The 22349-nt window shown below is 47.2% G+C and overlaps 1 protein-coding gene across 6 annotated transcripts in view; it reads left to right on the forward strand.

Annotated features, from left to right (window-relative positions):
- ATXN7L1 (ataxin 7 like 1) overlaps positions 1 to 22349 on the forward strand; it is a 246326-nt gene that overhangs the window by 97769 nt on the left and 126208 nt on the right. The window contains exon 4 of one of the 6 annotated variants that reach the window (XM_019451214.2): positions 12260 to 13474. The exons of the other annotated variants lie outside the window; for them this stretch is intronic. Coding sequence (XP_019306759.1) covers positions 12260 to 12345 — 86 coding nt within the window. The 3' untranslated portion in view covers positions 12346 to 13474. Of the gene's footprint in view, positions 1 to 12259; positions 13475 to 22349 lie in introns of those variants that run through there. 6 annotated transcript variants of the gene reach the window in all.

The following is a 22349-nucleotide window of genomic DNA, read 5'->3' on the forward strand; positions in this document are numbered from 1 at the left end:
TAATGAATGATGAGAGGCTGAGCCAGCAACTTCACTGGGATGAATCCTGCTGCACATGGAATGAAGAACCTTTCTTCCCAGAGAAAGCAACCATAGCCTTTGTTTTACAAAACCGCAACTACAGATTTCTGTCCCAGGTTTGGTTTCTGACTGACCCTGGGACAGGTTTGCTTACTAGCATCACAGATGCTTTGCTTTTCTCCCCCAGGAATTAGTTCTTCAGATTCCTGAGTCTCCTACAGAGGTGCCTGTGGCTTCGTTCGGGTTGTGCCTATGGTTCCTGCTCATCGCCCTAAGTGGCCTTCCCCACCCCACGCGTTACCCTGTGCAACAAGTGCCTGCCTCCAGCAGGAGCACGCTGCACCCCTGCCATCGGTAGGGTCGCGCTGACGCCAGCCCAGACTGGCCCCCTCACTCAGTGACCCGCATTACCGTCAGCTCTGGGCGTCATCTTGACGGCACTATCTGCAGGTACATAGGAGTCAGGTTACCAGTGTGTTTAAGAATGGCAGCTCTTAAGGGCGCCGGGGTGGCTCAGTCGGTTGAGCATCCAGCTTCAGCTTCGGTCATGATCTTGTGGTTCGTGGGTTCGAGCTCCTCATGACAACTGTGCTCTCAGCTCAGAGCCTGGAGCCTGCTTCGGATTCTGTGTCTCCCTCTCTCTGCCCCTCCCCTGCTCACGCTCTCTCTCTCTGTCTCTCTCAAAAATAAATAAAAACATTTAAAAAGAAGAAGAAGAAGAACGGCAGCACCTCCAAATTCTTATTCTGCTTTCCCAGATGCCCTGTCAGATCCTCACCTCTGCGACCCTCTGGGGTTTTGTAGGTGGGGCACCTCCATCCCTCTGACAGACCTTTGCCTCTGCTACTCTCTGAAGGGAGGTGGTGTTTGCCACAAGGGTCTGGGAGACCAGCAGGGAGGTCCAGAGGTGGGGGGGCGGGGGGGGATGCCCCTGAGAGCTGCCCTAATGTTTGTGAGCCAGGAAACCACCATGCTGCTTCAACCGCCACAGGTGCCCCCGACACAGGCAGAAGAGCCACGTCTCCTCTCTTTTCTCGTCTCTCTTTCTGCCTCCCACCCCCACTCCCCCGCAGAGCTTACAGACCTGTCATTAATTCGATTTGATCCACATTACCCTGATCCTGCATTCCATCCATTTTCTGTTGTTTGGTGTTTTTCTCTCTAATATTTGTTTCATTAGTCAACCAGCACTGGAATCGTATTGGGTTGGCAGCACAGTCCAGGGGGAGGACCATCTGTCTGGTTTGGGTTTTATTTTGAGGGATTCCTGGGGGGGAAGTGCGTTCCTCCCCACAGGATAAATAGACCTGTATTTTTTCCTGTGTATCTCCTAGGCAGCATTCCCTGACCATTTTTCAGAAGTGGTTGGCCCTGTGAAAAAGCAACCAGAAGGCCTCGTACAAACTGTCACCTGCAGTGTTTATTCCAGAACACTATTGATTGTAAGACTCCACGTCAGCAGAATAGCACCCCTGCCCAGGTGCCAGCAGCATGTCCAGGCCAGTCTCCAGCCAGCCAGCATCAGTGAGCAGAAAGAGATGGGTGTATGGTGCGGCCAGCAGGGCATGGCCTGGGGAACGAGCCAGTAGCCGCTCCTGGTGCTGCACCACTGGGTCATAACGGACCCATGCACATCCCTCTTTCATTCCTCCTGGGACTCAGGTACCTCACCTTCCCTTTGGTTTATAATTTAGTTCCAAGCACAAAACAATGAAGCTATCATGGCTTAGGGAGTTTCCTGTGTCTGGTGATAGCCCTTGACAAATGTTATGTAAGTTAACCTGGTCCCATAGCACATAGGCCACACATAGGGGAAAAAAAAAAAAAATCACACAGCCACAGTTTAGGAGTACGGCTTTAGTTTTCAGATGCAAAGAGTAGTAGGGGAGGCCTTACCATTGTTTTATTTTTTGATTTTTGGCTTAGTTTATGATGGCCAGAGAACATTAGCTATCAGTTACCCATTTTATAACTTAACGATATTTCCTTCGTAACTAGTTAGCATGTGACCATTTTTTAAAAATGTTTCCTAGGTGATTAGAAGATTTATTTAATCTCTCTTTTGTGTGCAAGGTTCCACATATTTATTATTTTGTTGTTCAGATCTTGTGTATCCTTGCCATTTTTGTCTGTTTGGTCTGTAATTTCTGAGAAAGGGGTTTTAAGTCTCCTATGATGGTTGTAAGTGTGTCAGTCTCTCTTGGAACTTAGACGGCTTTTGATCTACAGTATTGAGGCTTCACTGTTGGATACCTATAGGTTTATGACACATGGCTTTTTTGTGGTGGAATCTTCATCCTATTAACTTTTCCCTTAGGTCCTATTGTATCTGATTAACTCTCCTACCCAGTTTTCTTTTGGTCAATATGTATTTACCTTATCTCTCCAGTCTTTTATTTTCAACTTTTCTTTGTCATCTTGTCTTGGACAGCTCTCTTGTAAACAGTATATAGCTAGCTTTTGTAAAAGTCCAATCTGATAGTGTCTTTTAATAGGTGAGTTTTATCCATTTACGTTTATTGTGATTACTTTATATATTTGGACTTATTTCTATCTTTTGAGTTTCTGATTGCCTTGATTTTTGTTTGCTTATTTGTTCTCTTTACCTGTCCTCCATTAAATTGACAAAGTTTTCTTAACCTTCTCTCCATTTTTCATTTGCTAGTTTGACCACAATAGATTTTATTTTATTTCTACATCTATCTATATATAAATCTATTTTTTAATCTTATTTGGCGATTGCCATTAAGTTTTTAATATGCATACTAAACAGTAATTTCTTTTCCAAGAAAGGCTATGGTTTTCCAGTATTGTTGTGTCCTCAAGCAGCACAAACACTTTTGCACACTTTTCTCTTAAGTCAACTGGTAATGACAATAAAGAGTTGAAATTGTGGCCCACAACGTTGCCATGCATTCTCAGCCTACTGACTCACAGGGGGATTAGAGGTACCCCGATTGATTTATGAAGCATGAATTTTTTGCTAATTCACTCTATTTTACACCCTGGGGTGTTTTTGGACATCTGTCAAGTTCAGAGTGACATGTTCATTTCCAGTTTGTAAAAATATATCTCAAAAACAAATTCTTTTGAATTGTAGTTTAACTATTTTTGTACAAATCCCTCTAAAATCTCAAAAAAAAAAAGAAAAGAAAAGAAAAAGGAGGAAAAGAAAAGAAAGAAAGAATCTGTCTCTCAAGTTCCTGAAAATGTTCTGAAGTGGCATTGGATAAAAGAGAATGCAGAATCCCGTGCTCTACTGCTAGGGCCTGTTCCCATAAATCCTGTTCGTCATGTGTAATGATTTTCAGTGAGAAAATGAAGGGGCTTCTCCCTGCTGACACCTGCTTACTTATCCCTTGATTCTCGAACTTTAATGTGCATATGAATCCCCCAGGGGTTTGCAAAATGCTAAATTGCTAAAATGCAGATTCTGGATTCAAGTATGTCTATATTTCTGATATGCCTCTGGGTAATATGCTGGTGCTTTTGGCACACAGACCACATTGGAGTAAGAAGTGCTTGGAGAATAAAATTTAGCTAGGAAGATAGGGGCCTCAGCCCTCGGTCAGTGTTCCATGATACCTCACAGAACGGCAGATAGCAGAAGAAATACTCTCTTTGCAGTGGTTTGGGATTCAGGATCATTCGAATTCGGAAAGTCTCCTTACGGCTTTAAGGTCTGGCAGAGCCCAGAATGAACGCTCATTCTGTGCACTGTGAGTCCCTCTTGCCTCTGTCGGCTCTGCCTTCCCTCTGGAGGTCGGCACGGCACATGCTTCAAGTCTCAGGCCTGTCACTGTGTCATGTAGATGTGACACCATGAGTCAGTGCCCAAGAAGGAGCCTGCCTGGGGCCAGGGGCAGGTTTCCTGGTAATTTATGTTTAAGACAAGCTTTTAATAGAGATACACTTTTAAATAGTAACCAGGAAAAAGATTCTCTCTTCTTAACGGGTAGCCATTTATAGGACTCAGCTGTTGAGGCTCAAGGGTAGCATTAGGCTTAAGTTTAATCTTCTGTATATACCATAATTTACAGCACCGAGTAAAGCATTGTACGTACAACCATTTCAGTCATTTGCTGTGATAAATAGCTATTGCTCTTGGCGGAACAGAAACACCATCTCTGCTTTCCATTTATGAATATTGAATGGTCTCGGGCAGACGTTCGCTATAAGTTTTTAAAGGGGAAATCCCCACTGAACGCAACTCCTCACTAGCCCCAAGTACAATTTCCCTGCTCTGCGCACCAGTCAGCCCTCAATCCACGTGTATCCTGGTGAATCCTGCACAGAGCACTTTGGACAATTCCAAGTTCTCATCCTACCGATTTGTACCACATGCCTCGGGTTGTTTGGTAGATTTAGCTGGTGGCAGGAAGCCACTGACAGGACTCAGGGAAATATCTTAAAGGTGATAATCTGATGCCGGAAAAATAGAAGGGATGTGATTCTGTCGGATTCCTGACAACGAGAAGGTGGTGTCAGCTAGGGAAATTGCAGCTAATGGGGGCAAAGGGGGGGGGCTGGGGGAATGTTAAGACGATAAATCTCTAGGGATCTACTCTTTAGGAACTCAGAGACACACATGCCTCCCTGCAGACTTCCTTTAGTTCAGATACCTTATTCCCTGCCCTCTGGGAGGAGGCAAAATGGATACTCAAGTATGACACTTGGTAGAGTGAACAGCTTGTCTTGGGAAGTCCCCTGGGTCTGAGTCGGCTGGTCACCGTAGAGTCAGGCTTCCAGAAACTACCCCCTGAGCCCCTTTCCTTCCCCCATGGGAATTTTCTGCATTAGGGATTAAAATCCTTAGAGTGGCATTCCTTGATTTGTCTCACGGTTATGAGTACCCACTATGTGTCAAGCTTTACATCGAATGGTGAGACAGGACTCAGAGGAGAACATAAGGAGGAGGGCGAACAAGGAGAAGAGCACCCCTTGGCCTCCTTTTGAGTGATGTCACATAGACCGCCTTCTGTGGCCACTCCAAATGCCACTTATCAGCAGCATCTCTCTAAGATGTTTCCTTTGAATACAGAGATTAGAGGCTTCTGTTCTCACTCCAGCCTTTTGAGGGTGATCGTATATCTATAGAAATATCTTCGATTTCTACGGCATCTTGCCCTTTACGAAGCACTCACTAGTAGCTTGTTCATTTTCACCATGATAACGACTGATAGAGGCTGGCTTCCCAGATTTGGAAGCTCAGAGAAGTTCGGCGACTTTCCTAAGGTCGCTGACGGATAGGGGCAGAGCTGGGATTAGTACTCAGGACTCCTGAATGTGAGCTCAGTACATTCTCCATGAACAGAGACCCCGGGGGGGGGGGGGGTAATGCACAGCAGCAGCAAAATATTGGAGGCAGGTGTACTTTTATGCAACTTCTAACCTTTACCGTCTCTAATCCCAGACCTAGAGGCAACCAGCACATTGTCCGGCTTTGTTGTGTCTGCCTCACATGGGGTCCAAGCTTTCTGTAATAACCATTTGAAACACAGTCTTCCCAGTTCTGATTCTGAAGGAATAGTATTCAGTCGGCTTCTGGGTCATGATCCACCCTTTCATTTCCTGGCCAGCAGATTCCATCAGGACAAAGTTACGGTCATTTTAGCAGCCGCCGTAGGCGTTTGGTTGTGTTCTGCATGAGAATAAATCCGTTCAGCATTCTGATTAGTGACAACCAGTGCTGAGAGAATTGTGCGGGCCAGAAACTCCAAGTATGTGTTTCATGCGTGTAAACCTACTAATGAGAATGGGGTTTGGCAGAAAGCTGAGCATTGACGTTCCTGCCACCAGAGCTTAGAGTTGCTTGTTAGTATTCTGAGAGCTGGATTATAGACGCAGATACAATACAATTTGATCTTGATAACATCTCTCATTCCCAGGCCTCAGATAAGTCTGTTAAACAGGAAGAGGGGAGGAAGCAATCTGGAAAGAGAATTGTATATAAGTGGCTCAAGAGACCTGGCAATTTAGGACTCCTTTGCAACCTTGCTGTGACCTCCCACCTCTCTTTGCCCCTCTGTGGAATGGCCATGGTGGTTCTGCTCCATGGTTATTCTTAGAAATGAATAACTTGAACACGCCTTGGCATGTGACTTGTGCTATAAATATGCCTTGCTGCCATGTGGAAAAAGGAGTTTTTAGCTGAAATGCATGATGAGGCGAGGCAGGGAACGTCAGTCCCTGGCAGCAGGCGCCTTGCCCGAGACAGGAGAGGTATGAGGGAGAGGGCCAGGTGCTTGTCTGAGAGAGGAGAACACAGAGACCATCTCTGAAGCAGTCTGGGGCAACATGGTGGAATGTTCAAAACCAACACGCACAAAATAAACGTTGGAACGTCTGGCCTGAATTTAGCAACAAATAAGGGACTGGAGATGAGCCTCTGTCTCTTCACATTGCAGGCTCTGTGCTCCAGCTCCGGCCGTCCGCTGACTTCTAGAGGGTTGGGCCTGGGGCAAGAGGAGGACCTAGGCAAATCAGTGCCCATGTGGTGAGGTTCAGCTGCTATATTTGAAAGAGGACTGGATTAGGGAAGCATCACAGGGTTAGGCACAAGCCAGACCCTGGAGCCAAGCTGCCTTGGTGTACTTATGGCTCTGCTCCCCATCAGCCCATCCCTCAAGCTCTCCATGCCTCAGTTTTCTCATCTACAAGATGAGGATGATATCGATACCTGTCTTAGAGGTGGTCAGGAAGCTAAAATGAGTAAACACGAGTGTAACGCTGACAAGAGCACCCGACATCTCTCTACATAAGCAGTGAGGGCTTCTCCAGCCCTGCGAACGCCAGCCTATGGCAGAGAAGAAACACAACCTGGATTGGCTGAGGAAAGTTCACCTCCAGAGGACTGAGTGTGTTGGCCATGGATTACATGGTCATTCCCAGAGAGGCAGCATCGTCTGGAAGGAAGAAGAGTCACAGCCAGACGAGAGCCAGCGTTGGCTGGACCACCGGCTGTATCCACAAAAGCAGATTCCAGTGGCTGGCATCCTAGAAATTTTTGTCCCTTTATTATCTCACACAAGTCTGTCTTTCCCAGCGTCATTTACTGATACTGTATCTCTGCTCTGGAATCCTACAGAATCCTTCCCCTGTTATCTGTCTGCCTCAACATGGGAAAAATCCCTCTCATCTGGAATTCCTGTCTAATGCCTGCCGTCCTGCCTCACTGCAGTGTGTGGGCAGGACTGCTCTCTGCTGCACATGCTTCAGAATGACTGGATTTCAGGCTTTCAGAGCAAGTGTCTTTAAATCCACCGGTGAAAGGAGACAGCAGTCATCTGCTGGCTGGTGTTTGCCAAAATGTGGCCTTATGACGGGATGGAGTGATGGCTCCTGGCATGAGAACCGGTTCCCCCTGGGCATACACCCAGCCTGAACAGCTCCTTTAAAACCAGAAGCAATTTGTCATCTTTTGATTCTCTTCCAGCACTGTCCCTGTCACAGGTAGATAAATGAGGCGGCATATGGGTGTCCAAACGCGGGAACGTCTAATCCCCGCGGTTTCCCGCAGAACCGTCACTCCACGAGGGTGGAGAGCACAGTGGGGTGGTCCCTGGCTCCGGGATTGTCACCACGAGCAAATTTTTTCATCGCGTGTCCCATTTATATGCATGAAATGCTTTCTCAGAATCTCCCAGCCCCCGGTGTGCCACTGATAGGTGCGTTTCTCATTTCAGAATCCTGAAATGAATCATACATTTGTGAGCTCACCTTCTTATGTCTCTAGCTCCACAGAATGCCACCAATCAAATCGGTGTCTCGGCAGAAGCCAGCAAACACCCCTGAATTAGAAATAGATAGGGGTTGGGCTCTGTGTTCTAAAAAGCCTTGATGACAGAAGGCCAGTGGGAAAGGCGGATGCATTTCAGGTCACCTCAAGTTGCATGCTCTGTATATGGCTTGAAAGATACCCTTTGACACGGCCCACGTGGACTTTCCATTTCCCTGGTGGTGTATAACTGAAGTCACCAGGTGATTTGCAAGGATGCAGTAAGCGGATGTGACCTCCTGATGCCTCTCGCTTGCCAACACGTGGGTGACCCGTGATGCCCGTGTGAATGAAGGATAGTCCTATGTGGCGGATGAGCTCTGCTAGCCAGGGCAGGCCTGGTGCCCATGCCAGGGTCTGAGTGTGTTGTTGGTCCTGCCAGACAGCTTTGATGTCATCTATGGTCATCAGTCACCCCCTTCACCCCCGTGGCTGCCGGATTAACTGGGCAGCTACAGTCACAAGAGCCCGGGCTTGGCTGGATTAACTCAAGTTCATCGCTAACCACAGGAAAATCATCTGCCCTGATAGTGTTGCAGTGAGTCATTGAGCATCACTGGGGCACCCTGAGAAAAGAGCAAATGTGGAGCATTTTCTCAAAGCTGGATCTATTGAGCATGCAGCAGATTTCTCACAGGCCACCATAAAGGCTTTATGGCCAGCTCCTAATTATCTATGGTACTGAAGGAGAAATCTAGCATGACCTTTCACATTTAAAAATAAATCCCTCTATTGAACTTGACCCAGTGGTTTCATACTAGAAATCTATTAGGGGAAGGTGGTATTTCCTTTTATGTTTTCCCATTTAACCAGTAGTTTTAATGAGCAACAAAATGACCTAACGGGGCTGGGAGTACAGCACAGGAAGGTAATTGGCGTGAGGTTAAGGGATGGGTCCAGGCCTATTTCCTGCCTCGTTCGGCCTCTGTTCTTCTACTGACTGCGTTTGTTTGCTGCATCTACTTTATAAGGTCAGGAGAAGATCAAATGTAGAAATATCCCCAAGCCTAGCCAGAGGAAGCACACAGAACATCTTAGCTGTTATGACTTATGTAGATTTACAGAAACTCTTACTTCATCAAGAGGATGAAACGACAGATGAGTTTGTTTATAAAAGACAGGTGCGAATCTAAGTGAATCTTTAAGGTAATTCTGTATTTCATTCATGGCGAAATCACATCATCTTTTTTTTTTTTTTAAGCTTAAAAGGCTGAGCCAGCTGTGCATGATATATTAAATACACACATTTACTTCGGAAAAGTTACGATTTTGAGAGTATGATCATTCCTGGGGGCGGGGGGCGGCAGGGACAATTTTCGTATACCTCTTGCCCATTGAAAAGAGTTACATGTAAAGAATGATTTCCATTCCTTGGATTGGTGTCTTCAAATTCCTGCTTTCTTTTCAAGTGTGGTCATATAGCAAGAGAAGGGAAGACTGTGAGCTGCTTAAGGAAGGAGTTCCTTATCAATCCTCTTTGTTGTCCCAGAGTGTCTGGCAAATAGTCACTCAGTCAATGTCTTATGAATGAAGGAATCAATAATTTAGATATTTAATCCTTTACGTCAGTGATACTCAACCTTGAGCCATGCATCAGAATTGTTCCGGGGCTTGTTAAAACACAGACTGCTGGGTCCCACCCTCAGAGTTTCTGATTCGATGGGTCTGGAGTGGGACCTGAGAATGTGCATTTTCACAAAGCCTCTGGATGATGCTGGTGCTGTTGGCCCAGGGCTGTACTTTCACCTGTTTCAAGACTTCCAAGAGACTAACATCTGTAGTTGTCTGACCTTGCCCTGGGTAACTAAGATAGATTTTGTAAAAATTACCAGGATTTGATCAGATAGAAAAGCAACCTACATTTTTTTTTAATTGAAAACTACATTTTGGGGGCGCCTGGGTGGCTCAGTTGGTTAAGCGTCCGACTTCAGCTCAGGTCATGATCTTGCAGTTCCTGAGTTTGAGGCTGGCATCCTGAATTCGAGCTCTGTACTGACAGCTCAGAGCCTGGAGCCCGCTTTAGATTCTGTGTCTCCCTCACTCTCTGCCCCTTCCCTGCCCACTTGCACTCCGTCTCTCTCTCTCAACAATAAATAAACATTAAAAGGAAAAGAAAGAAAAAGAAAACTACATTTTGTTCCTTGTATAATTATGAGAGATGTGAGAATCAGATCACCACCTTCTTCTTAATTATGGTCTCTGCTGGCAGGACGCACCCACTCCAGGAGGGTGGGGGAGGGTGGTACTCTTCCAACACTTAAGCCAGATTGTACCTCCATCCACTTTGGGAATCTCTACTTAGTGTCAGAGGTGCTTAACTGCAAAGCTGAAACGAGACATGATCTTTTCCAGAAACTGCAGATGAGCAAAAAGGGTACAGGAGATGAGCATATGATACAAAAGGGAACAAGTTCCTTGCGAAGTCTTTTCATGCTGGCTGTCGGCCTGACTGAAGTCATTAGGCCCACAGGATTCAGAAACACAGAGGGAGTTTCATGGGTTGAGGAAGGCTGCTTTCTGCAAAAAAGTTGTGCTAAGTCCAGATGTTACTTTGGACGGCAGGCAAAGAGCTAGACTTCCCAAACCCAGGCCACTGGGAAGCTCCCGCACTCCCCGCAGCCATGCATCCCCCCTCTTTTCAGGAAAGAGTCCTTGAGACTGTGAGGACCCTCAGAAGAGGCCAGGGACAGGTCAGTAGAGGGTGCCCCAGGGATACAAGACTCCCTGAACAAAGAGAAGAGATCAAAATGGAACCTAAGAAGGCAATTGAAGGGTAAGAGGGGACCAAGACCTTCCTCTGACGAGAATGCACAAGTAACCTATTGCTATGTAACAAATGACCCCAACATCTAGCAGCTTAAAACCACAACTATGTTTTGTCTTACACAGTTTCCGCAGTTTCCGTGGGTCACGGACCTGGAGTGGTGTAGCTGGGTGGTTCTGGCTCAGGGACTCTCATGAGGTTGCAGTCAAACTGTCATCTGTGAGCCGCTGTCATCTGAAGGCTTGGCTGGGGCCGAAGCTTGGCTCTACCAAGATGGCGCCCTCACCTGGCCGTAGTAGGCCTCTCCACAGGGCTGCTCGCAACCTAGCAATTAACTTCCCCCAGAGCCAACAACCTGAGAGGGAGGAAGTCAGAATGCTGAAACAAGTCCCTCCAGCTGGCCCCCACTCAAGGGGAAGGGAGTGAGGCGTCACCTCTTGAAGGAGATATGCCGCCACAGAGCATGTCCCTTTCATCCTCCTCTTGCCAGGCCCAGAAAAGCACAAGAATAACTGATAAAGGGCCTTTTGGGAAAGGATGACGGGAGCTTTAAAAAGGACTCCGAAGGGCGCTGTGGCAAATTTGCCTGATCGGACTGAGGAGAGGTGGTTGTGGAGAGGAAGGGGCACTGGAAGCTCTGTGGGCTTTGAGCCCACTCTCCTTTAGGGGTCTCTTCAGGCCCAGGACTACTTTGCTTACAAGGGACTGAAGTCACCTGTGAGTCCCAAGGATCAGGTTTGGTTCCAGAGAAGAGGAAGCAGGGGCTCCTGCTGGAGAAGGAGCCATTGACAGCACTGGCATCGTCTAGGTCGTCTGGCCTGCCCGGGTCCCCCTAGGCAAAGAAGAGCAATTCCAGGCAGACACGGTGTCCTGCAATAAAGGGGAGCTTCTGGGCTGTGCCTTCCAGGAAGGATAAATTGGGGGTGGGGCATGTTAGGAAGCAGGAGAGGGGAGCCCCACTCTTTTTTATTAAATCAACCCCAGTTGGGATGATGGCTCAGTACCGCTAGGCACAGCAGCAGTCAACCCCTCGTGGCTTTGGCTCCTGGGTCCCACACAGAGACCACACATGGGGGTACATGTTTATTTTGGCCACCCGGGCTTCGTGAATGGATCCTGTTTAGCAGTCTTAAGCTGCAGACCGTTGGTGGTCATATTGTACTGTGTCTGTTCTTATCTCCCCTATCATCCCCAGGGAATAAGCTAATCAAACCTGCTGATGATTTTACACCAAGAAGGAGATAGCTAATAACTTGGATGACAAGTATTAGAATACAATGTGATGTGGATAAATTGGGCCCATGTATTAAGGGCTATAAAATGAGATTCCATCAAGGCATGAATAATGGTGCCTGTGGAAAGGATTAATCAAATACCCCATTAAAAGGTATGGGAATTCTGGTCAGACAGCCCCGGTTTAATTACACTCCGGCCCCCACCCCGCCCTCTCACTCGGTTCCCTCTGAAACTGCTTTCTGCTACGAGGAATGTGGGAAAGAGTTTAGAGGAAATTATAGAAAAATTGAGACATGCGTTTTGATAGAACAAGATCATGAAGACAGATTTAAGCAACCAGTGTTTAGTTTAGGAAAAAGAGATAAGGCAATTGGCGTGAGTAATCATTTACAAATGTAATTTCCAAAGGAGCCCTGTTGATACCATTCAGCAAATGCCAACAAAGCATTTACTTTCCAAAGGGAGAAAGCAAGACAACAAGACAAATGGAGGCATCTCCAGAAATGGACCAGAGAGCAGCCAAGCCATAGAGAAGAATCAGATGTGAGAATGGGCAGTGCGGAAGGTAGACACAACATCTGAAAGCTCTTGGAGGACTGGCATTGTCTGGAGAAGGCTTCTTGGAAGAGGAGACTCCAGCAGAGCCCCGCAGTATGGACAAGCTCCCATGTACTGCAAATTCGTGAGCACACTCTGGTGACAGAGTTTAGGGAGAAAATGGGCTTGAGCGGAGCAGAGGGCATCTGTGGGATTCTTCTCTCCATTTCCACCACCACCACCCTGGTCCAAGCTGCCATCACTTCTCACCTGGAAAAGTACAAAAGCGTTTCAGCTGTCTTCCCTGCTTCCACTCTTGCTCCTCTATAGTCCATTCCACGCACAAAAGTCAGAATCAAAAAGTAAAGTTAATCATATTCTCTTGACTTATGGCTTCCCATTGCTTTTAAGCTAAAAGTAAATGATTATCATGGCTATAAAGTTTTGCATGGTCTGAACCACATCCTCTGCTAGGCCCCCTTTCACTCTATATGCCAATCAAGCTGACCTTCAGCATGTCAGCACACATTGGGTCCTGCTGCCACAGGGCCTTTGCGCATGCTTTTCCTCCTCTGATTTTTTTTCTTCCCATCTTCTTGAAGCTAACTCTGACTCATTCTTCAGAATGCATCTTAATGATTACTTCCTCCTGGAAGAGTTGTCTGGTTTTCATAGCTAAGTCAGCACTCTCTTCTACCTCAAAAACAAATGTTCATTGTGTGACCATATGATTAATATTTATCTCCCCCACCAGGCCACATACTGTGAGAGGAAAGGGACCCAGTCTTTGCATCCCCCAGAGCCTAGCACAGTCTCAATAAATATATATTGACTGGATCATGACATTTAATTAGGAACAGTGTGACTAGTGGAGAAATTATGTTTGACCAGTATGTAGGAGAGTGCCATTGTGAATTCTTACTGGGATGAAAACCGGAATTCATGTTCAGACTCTGCCACCTGCTGGTCGTGCTGTTGTAAATAAATCACAGGTCTTCTCAGGGCCTGTTTCCTCATCTCTAACATGGGGGTACCAACAGCCACCTCACATGGTTGTGATGAAAAATTAATGAAATAATACTTATAAGCATTTTTTTAACTGTAAAAGCAGATGTAAACAGACTTTGTCATTTTTTCCAGTGTTTGTCACTATTGGATTGATGGAGGGATGGTTGGAAGGATGGAAGGATGGATGGACAAACGGATGAATGGATGGAAGGTTGGAGGGATGGATAGAAGGAAGGAAGGAAGGAAGGAAGGAAGGAAGGAAGGAAGGAAGGAAGGACAAACGGATGGATGGCCAAACAGATGCATGGATGGAAGGATGGATGGACAGACAGATGGTTGGATGAACAAATGGCTAGATGAACAGTTAGGGAGCCACTGTGAGAGCCATGAGGGGAACCAGGCACATGAGTAGCATGATGAAAGCCAAAAGAGGAGGAAATTTCAAGAAGTAGGAGGAGGCTTGTTGATGGACCACAACATCACATAGAGCAGAACAGGCCAGGAGAATGAGGCGGGGGGGGGGGGGGGGGAAGGCATGGGTCTTTTTAACTCGGACAGAAAGAAGTCATTGGTGACCTCAGGACAGGTCCTCCTCAGCCTTTTCATGTTGTCTGTGCTTTCAATGACATGCCTTAATTGTAACTTAATCACATTACTGATTTTTATCTTTTTGGGGAAAATCAAATTGATTTGCACATGCAACAAAATTGGTGAGATTACTCCAGCTGCTGCCAGCAGGTGCTGACAAGTACAGAAGTGAATGTCAGAGCATAAGAAAATACACTAAACATTTATTTTAATAAGCCCTAGTAAACCTTAGTTATTTATTAAATTGCCATGGATAATTAGGTTTCGGTTTCCAGGGTTGTTTCATTTTTAACTCCCTGTGTTCCAGTAGGAGGAACAGGGCTGGATGTGTGGGCAGGAACCTGTGTGAGATCCATCCAAGGGCAGTTTCACTGCTGTTAGCTTTTTGGGGTCTCTTTGATTACGTCTCACTTTCTACCACGACCATCCACACAGGGTAAGTCATTCTAACACACACGCACACACTCACACATACACACACGCACGCACACTAGCTGAGCACGTGGTGCTTTGGAGTGGCTGCTCCTCCAACATGGCGGCTTAGGCCTCACCCTGCCAGGCCCTGATCCAGCCAGTCTGTCTGTGTGCGGCCCCTGGGAGGGAGCAGCCCAGGCTGAACCTGAGCCCCACACTTACCATCTTAGGGCTGACTCTCAATAAGTTAAGAAACATGATGAGGGACGCCTGGCTGGCTCAGTTAGAAGAACATGCGACCCTTGATCTCATGAGTTCGAGCCCACATTGGGTGTAGAGATTACTAAAGAAAGACGTGAGGAGTACATGAAAGTCCAATGGCTACTTCCACATTCCTCTTCACCCCCGGCCCCCATGCTCCAAACCTGGCTGACAAAGTTCAGAACAAACTAGAAGAAAAAGCCACCGATTATTTCATTTCCATGTAGTAGTTCGTGGTGTGGAACATGGATCTGTGGAGTAAGGAGGTGTTATTCAAGAAAACTTTAAAATGGCTCAGGGAGGGTTTGGCAATCCCCTCTCTAGTGCCTGTTCAGCACAATGGCTCAAGAGCGTGTTGCCCATCTAAAGACGGGTCCGTGTATGTCTCTGCCTCTTCCCCACATATCCCAGATCCAGAACTTTCTGTGATTCAAACGTTTAGTCAGTAAAGTGGTTTCCTATGAACTGATGCACACAGTTTGCCCAGGAGAAATGCCCAGGCCCTGGTCCATGTGTAAATGGCGCCGTCCCCGGAAGTCCCATTACATTCCAGCCTGGGAAAGGTGAGAGGTACTGAGCAGAGACCTCACACCCGCTTTCGGGTGTAGCCCCTCGTGGGGAAGCTGGGTGGTCAGTGGGGGAGGTGGGGCTGTTACAGACAGGGCAGGACCCTCTCCCACGGCTGCATGGCCAGGGCAACAGAGCTGGAACCTGTGACCACTGATCTGTCCTCCCTCTGGCCCACCAAAGAATTAAACCCCAAAGCTCCGGAGTCCTTCTGATGTCCAAAAACACGAGGGCAAAATCTCCCACTTCAGACAGAAGAACGTGGTGCTTTAGACCTGGGCCTGGAAATGGGCTCGCAGCTCCGCTCTGCCTCGCCTGGCTCCTGTCCTCTCCTGGCTGACATCTCCTGTATAGAAAATGTAGAAAATGCTTTCTCAGAGAGGAGGTGTGAAGATGAAATGCCATGATGCACATGACATGCTTACACTGAAGGTCAGACGCTGGGTGGCTCTTCAAGGCTGAAGTTGGGAAAGTTAGGAAGAGAGGATCCCATGGTGGGTCTGGAGTAGTGGACAAGGACAAGAAAAGGGTTCGAGGAAGAGCTCTGTGGAAGTCCTAGTGCTCCAGAGATGGGCGCAGAGGAGCAGCCGGGAAGACCCAGGCTCAGACCCAGCAGGACAGTGTCACAGAGCCCGGGCAGGAAGGAGTGCCAAGGAGTATCAGATCTTTCAGAAAGTTGGCCTGGGAAGAAAAAAAGCTTTTGAATCATATTTGCCTTTTCAGTGAAAGTGAATTCAAATTAATTTGGTTTTCGAATTTTTAACACACCCATTGTCATCATTGTACCCTAGAGCGTTGTGAAAACTTACCAAATTGGAACTCAATTACCATCCACACTCTAAGAACAGGAACCCAATCTTGCAAGCAGATTTGAAAAACTCCTGGGTTGCCTGGGTGGCTCAGTCGGTAAAGCCTGTGACTCTTGATTTGGCTCAGGTCATGATCTCACATTTTGTGACATCCAGCCCCACGCCGAGCTCTGTGCTGACAGAGCCTGCTTGGCATTCTCTTTCTCTCTCTCTCTCTCTCTCTCTCTCTCTCTCTGCCCGCCCCTCTCCCCCATTCACATATGTGCTCTTTCTTGCTCTCTCTTTCGTGCTCTATCTCAAAATAAATAAATAAACTTAAAAAAAAGAAAAGAAAAGAAAACTCCTGAGCTCGGGAAAGAAAACATTCTGTCTGTCGAATGTGCATTAAGTTCTCCCTATTCTCCCCCCTCCTTCCCGTTCCTGCATTCTCCCTACTGTTACCAGAGAGGAGGACACACCATCCTGATTTCCTTCACAAATAAAACCCCTGGGAGAACCAAGGAAAGAAATACGGACAGAGAATCAGAATGTGATCAGTTTGGGCCTCTGCTTAATTTCTTGTGTTCCCTTCTGATGTCTCTCAGGGCCCTTCCGTGGCTCTATACAGCAGTGATAAAGTTCTGAAGGTAGGGTGGGGAGCCTGTTGAGTTTGAAGGGTGCCTTGAGTTTTGAAGTTTTTCTTGTATCCATCAGTTTGGGAGCTTTTTCTTTCTGTGCAAATCAAAACAGACCCCACATGTATTTGATTTAAAAAAATTTTTTTAATGTTTATTTGTGTGTGTGTGTGTGTGTGTGAGAGAGAGAGAGAGAGAGAGAGAGAGAGAGAGAGAGAGAGAGAACAGAGCATCTCTGGGGAGGAGCAGAGAGAGGAGACACAGAATCCTAAGCAGCCTCCAGGCTCTGAGCTGTCAGCACAGAGCTCAGTATGGGGCTTGAACCCACGAACTACAAGATCATGACCTGAAGTCAGACATTTAACCAATTCAGCCACCCAGGCGCCCTTAATTTTAAATGTTAAAAAAGCCTCTCATCTCCTAGTACAACAACACTGCTCATTTCTATTGTCTATTTTGTGGGTCCCATAGCCCTGGAGTAAGCAATTTAAGGTCCTGGACTTACTGGGGACATCTGGAGGTCACCATTAAGTGCATGAGCTCTTTATTAAGTCAATATTTAATAAAGCTTTGAAAATGCTAATGATTATGTTTGTGGGACGGTCAGCTGAGATTAGAGAAAGGAAAAACTTTGTAAGTGTAACTTTTCTTGCTCCAAACCATAAGTAAATGGCCAGATCTAATCTTCCCTTCATCCATCATTTATATTTATTATATTTGGGGAGTCTGGTTAGTGGTCTACATTCCTTAGGGTTTTGCTACATCCAGGATCCTATTAGACAATCATCTTTGATAAAACTTAACAGTATACAACCCCAGGCCTTGAAGGATAGCGCGATGCCAAACCCCATTCCAAATGTGTTTCCTACTAAAGCAAACTATATTGAAAGGCATTAAAGAGAAGGATTCCCCAGTGACTTCCAATTGCAGAAAGAAAAAAAAATGTCATAAATCACTAGTTCCACAGAAAGCTCCCCCAGATCACATTCTCTTCCTATCTCATCACCATTCTTGTGGGAAAGTGAGTGTGGTGGGGTGTGCCCTCCTTAAGAACATGGCTTGCATACAGGGTTTTTCTCAAGCAAGTGATTACTTGCTTTAAGGAGTGCATTTGGGGCACCTGGGTGGCTCAGTCGGTTGAGTGTCCGACCTCGGCTCAGGTCACGATCTCACTGTTTGTGGGTTCGAGCGCCGTGTCGGGCTCTGTGCTGACAGCTCAGAGCCTGGAGCCTACTTCAGATTCTATGTCTCCCTCTTCTCTGTCCCTACCTCGCTTAAGCTCGCTCTCTCTCTCTCTCTCTCTCTCTCTCTCAAAAATTAAAAGGAAAATTTAAGAATGAGTGCATTTGGACATGTTGGCATGTACCAAGGCAAAATCCAGATGGTAGAGAATGGCAGGTTAGGTGGCCTGAGTCTCCAACAGATAATTTGTAAGGAAAAGGCAGAGATGGAGAAGCTTAAAAGAAGCTTACAAGACATCTAAAATATGGGCAAGACTTACAGTGGCTAAGGACATTGGGTGAGGAAACCATAAGTAAACACAAGGAACTGAAGACTGGAAGTTAGGAGTGTGGTTGTTTTGGGGGGGGGCTGCAGTTGGGACAGATGCATGGAGGGGCTTCTGGGGTGGCCAGCAAAGTCCTCTCCCTTCACCTGGCGGGTGCTTCCTAGGGCGTTTGCCCGTTTGCATCAATCCCGGTGCGATCCATTTGTTTTGTATGGTTTTGAGTATCTATTTTACAATAGAAACTTCTATTTTAATGAGTCCACTCGGGGTTCATATTACCTATAGTCTTGCCGGAATTCAGCTTTGGCGGCGAATTGCCTATAACAAACTACGTCTTCGTTTTCTCAGTGGGAGGAAAATTGTAGATCCAGCTGGAAATTCCCCAGTGGGGTTGTCTGGCAGCTTGGTCAGAACTGTGGGCCTGGGGGTGGAGCTTTTCTGGGTTCTGGCTACTGAAATCATCTGCTCTTTTTTCCCTGCTTTTTGTTTATGTAGCTAATTTTCTAGTCAATTGCTTTTAGTGACGGAATAAGCACCTGCAAACCCACCTTCCCTAAACAAAAGCCAGGACCCTGATGAAAGCATCCGCTCCTGCCCTTCCTCCTCCCTGATCTTTAGTCATCTTTAAAGGCCACAAAGGTTTGTTTAGGGGAACTCACCCCTGCCATGAGCCCCTACTAACTGCCCCTCGTTGTCCCTGGAAATGCCAGTCTGAAGTGACCACCCTTGTGGTGTGATTTTAGGTACATTTTAGGTGATTTGAGGGTGACCTCTGACATCTCTCCCTCCAGCAGGGGCATCATCCTTTACCTGGAGGCTTTCACCCCTGTTAAGTGTAGCTCCACCAGCGCCCCAAGCCCCTTACCATGAATAAATTAGGTGAGAGCTAGTTTCAATAGTGGGTAAGTCGTGAAGAATAGGATCCTGAAACCTGAGGTCGGGCACAGTAAGGAAGACCCAAGGCGGAGTTGGTGAGAGTTTACCTTTTCTTCTTCTCATTAGACCTGGCCTCAACATGTTGATATTTTTCGGCTAACTCTAGGATCCCACTAAAACAAAACATTTGCCTCTGTCCCTGGGGCTGCATGAAGCTAGTTCTCCAGCTCTCTCGGTGCACAAGCCTGAGTCCAAACCGGTTTGGGAAGGAAGGGCAGGGACCTCATCTGGTTTTGGTCACCATTCAGTTCTCAACCCCTGGCACAGTGCTTGGCACGTAGCAGGTGTTCAGTAAACAAGATAAAATAATGTATGAATAAACACAGGACCAGGCCCACAACCAGCTTGTAGCAAGAAAGAGCATGCAGAGATCTCTCAAGAGGAGCAGTGAGAAAGAGACTGCTGTCGCTCTGCAGGCTTTCAGGGTCACCTGCCCCCTCACCTCTGCTGCTGGGCATTTCCTCAGCAGCAGCCCAGGTAGGTAGGATCAGCCACTTCTGTGCCTCCCTGTCCTCCACAAGGGAGTCAGCCAGTACCTAGTTCTTGAGAAGTACTGGCTCTTACCACATCGTCTCCCACTTGACATCCCTGCTGGGGTCATGGGGGTATTTCCTCCACACACTGTCTAATCTGCACAACACAGTAACCCCATGAAGTAGGTAATTCCCACTTAATAGAGGAGGAAACTGAGACCGAGAAGGACTGAAGTCACTTCTGAAGGGCAGAGCTGTAACTAGAACCTGGAACTTTGAATTTTTTTTAACATTTATTTATTTTTGAAAGACCGAGCATGAGATGGGGAGGGGCAGAGAGAGAGGGAGACAGAGTCCGAAGCAGGCTGCAGGCTCCAGGCTCCCGGCTGTCAGCGCTCAAACACACGAACTGTGAGATCATGACCTGAGCCCAAGTCGGATGCTTAACTGACTGAGCCACCCAAGCGCCCCTAGAACCCGGAACTTTGGATCCCTGGGTCCAGTATCCTTCTGCTGCCCTGTCTTAGGTGCTGAGATCCAAATAAAGGGGGATCAAGAGTCAGCCTTGCCGTCAAGAAGCTTACAATCCAGTCTGAGCACAGAAAACACCCTACACAATAAACACAGCCACTTAATATACTGGAGCACTGCCTGATCCTTCCCCGGCTTTACTTCACAGAGATGCTATGAAAGATTCCTAGTGTTTCTCAGAAGGTTTCTCTCTGTAAGTTTATTTTACACAGCATGGAATGGGGTGGCTCAGCAGTCTTCAGCTGTGCGCTGTAACACGGAGGCCACGGGGAGCCTAAGAAACAGAAACCCACAGGAAATCCCAAAGACCCTGTTTGGACCAACTGTTTCGATCTCACCCTCAGCAAACCTCGTTAGAGCAACCACGTTGTGCATAAGAAAAAGAAAGCAAAGGGTCTAATCCATAATCGAGATCACCGTTCCCTGTAAGGGTTACTGCCCAGCACACAGAGATGCCCTTGCTTTTGGACCTACTTCCCCCAACAAGCTGCTTCACATCTCTGTCTTCTGATGCTCTCTGTGACCCCATGCAGGCAGCAGGGCTGGTGCTTGGAAACGTTACCCAAGGCCCCGTGGCTTGTCGGTGGCAGTGCTGGAACTTGAACCTGAGCTCTTTCTGGCCCCCGCCTCTTTTCTCGCTTTCTCCCCACAGTGGCCCCTGTTGTCCTCCTCTTCCAGCCGTCCTTGAAAAAGACCCAGCAGTGGCCTCTCCCCGACCCGCGAACCCACGGCACTGACTCTCAGCAACTCTTGCTCATATTACGTTGGTTAAGTGCTCACTGACCACTTCGCTGCGCTATAATCATTTAATTCATCTATGCCTAGGAGGAAGAGATGCTTTATTTAGAAGCTTCCGAGGGAAAACTTCCCAGTCTTCAGGTCACTATCAGCTTGCTGGCCTTGGGATGATCTCAGGCTCCGCCCACTGTGCTCCTCTTCTGAGCAGAGGAGGATAATCAGGTGGCTTCATCTAAGGGGCAGCTAATGTGCTGAGGACTGCGGGAGGGTTGTGGCTGGTCTCACAAACAGAGGACAGACAGATGCAGGAAGGCAGAATAATGAGAAGAGCTTCAAAAAAATAAGCAGATCTTTTTATGCTCCTCCTGGGGCAAGAAGAAAGGATTTATCTTCTTGAGCTGCAGGTTGAGGCTGGTACTCAGGTTGACAGCCAGTGTTTCTTAGCCACAACTGTACATTAGGGTGACCTGGGAAGCTTTCCCATATCCTGATAATAGGCCTGGCATCTGGGTTTTTAAAACTCCACAGGATTCCAGGGCGCCTGGGTGGCTCAGTCAGTTGAGCATGCCGACTTTGGCTCAGGTTATGATCCCACAGTTTGCAGATTTGAGCCCACTTCGAGCTCTCTGCTGTCAGCGCAGAGCCTGCTTAGGATCCTCTATTCCCCCCCCCCCCGCCCCTCCCTTTCTCTTTCTCTCTCTCAAATAGAAACATTAAAAAACAAAACAAAACAAAAAATAAAACACCACCACACAAGTCTGGTGTGTGTCTGAGCTTGAGAACCAGTAATCAGATGGGTAGTGATGGCTTTGTCATGCATCTGCCTAGCTAGGCTGAACTACATCTCCCAGAATGCCCTGTCCCGTGGGTTCCTAATTGGGTTGGGCCACAGAGGGATTCTTGGGAGGGCTGGAGGATGAAAGGGAAGTGGCAGCTATTTTGCAGGACACGTATCGTCGCCTGCACGCTGGCTCACCCCATCGCCATATGGCAGTGGCTAGGCCTGTAATTACTCTACCTTTCCCTGGATCCCCCTTCAGCTTCTCTGACCCCTGGGCCAGCTGTGAGAGCTTAGTTCCATGGTGAAGGGTCCTGGCTCCTGGGAGACATCCATCCCCTCAAGGTCAAAAACAACAAGAACACGAGTTTCAGTCCATCCTCCTGAGGTTCCAGTTAAAGCTGTGCATTCCAGATTGGTTTTGGTCTGCCAAGGTTTTTCCTTCCCAACCGCCTGCCCTGTGGACTTCACGCTCCAGCATCAGACACAAAAGCAATAGACTTCTCAGGGCTGCTTAACCGGCAATTCCTGTTGTGAAAGGTGAAATACCTGTTATAGATCCATAGACATATACATCCGTATCCACCCTTGTAGCTCTGCTTCTTCAACTGAACCCTGACTGATAGAGGTCGTTTGCAGAATTGTGGATTAAGGAATTGTTTTTATCCACAGAGGGAGGCCCTCCTTAAACTGGAGGTTCCATTTAAGAAAGAGATACAAGGGGCACTGGGGTGGTTCAGTGTGATAAGCGTCCAACTCTTGATTTCGGCTCAGGTCATGATCTTGCGGT

The sequence above is a fragment of the Panthera pardus genome, unplaced genomic scaffold (assembly GCF_024362965.1).
Source record: "Panthera pardus isolate Hobbes unplaced genomic scaffold, ASM2436296v1 HiC_scaffold_8, whole genome shotgun sequence".
Lineage (NCBI taxonomy): Eukaryota > Metazoa > Chordata > Mammalia > Carnivora > Felidae > Panthera > Panthera pardus.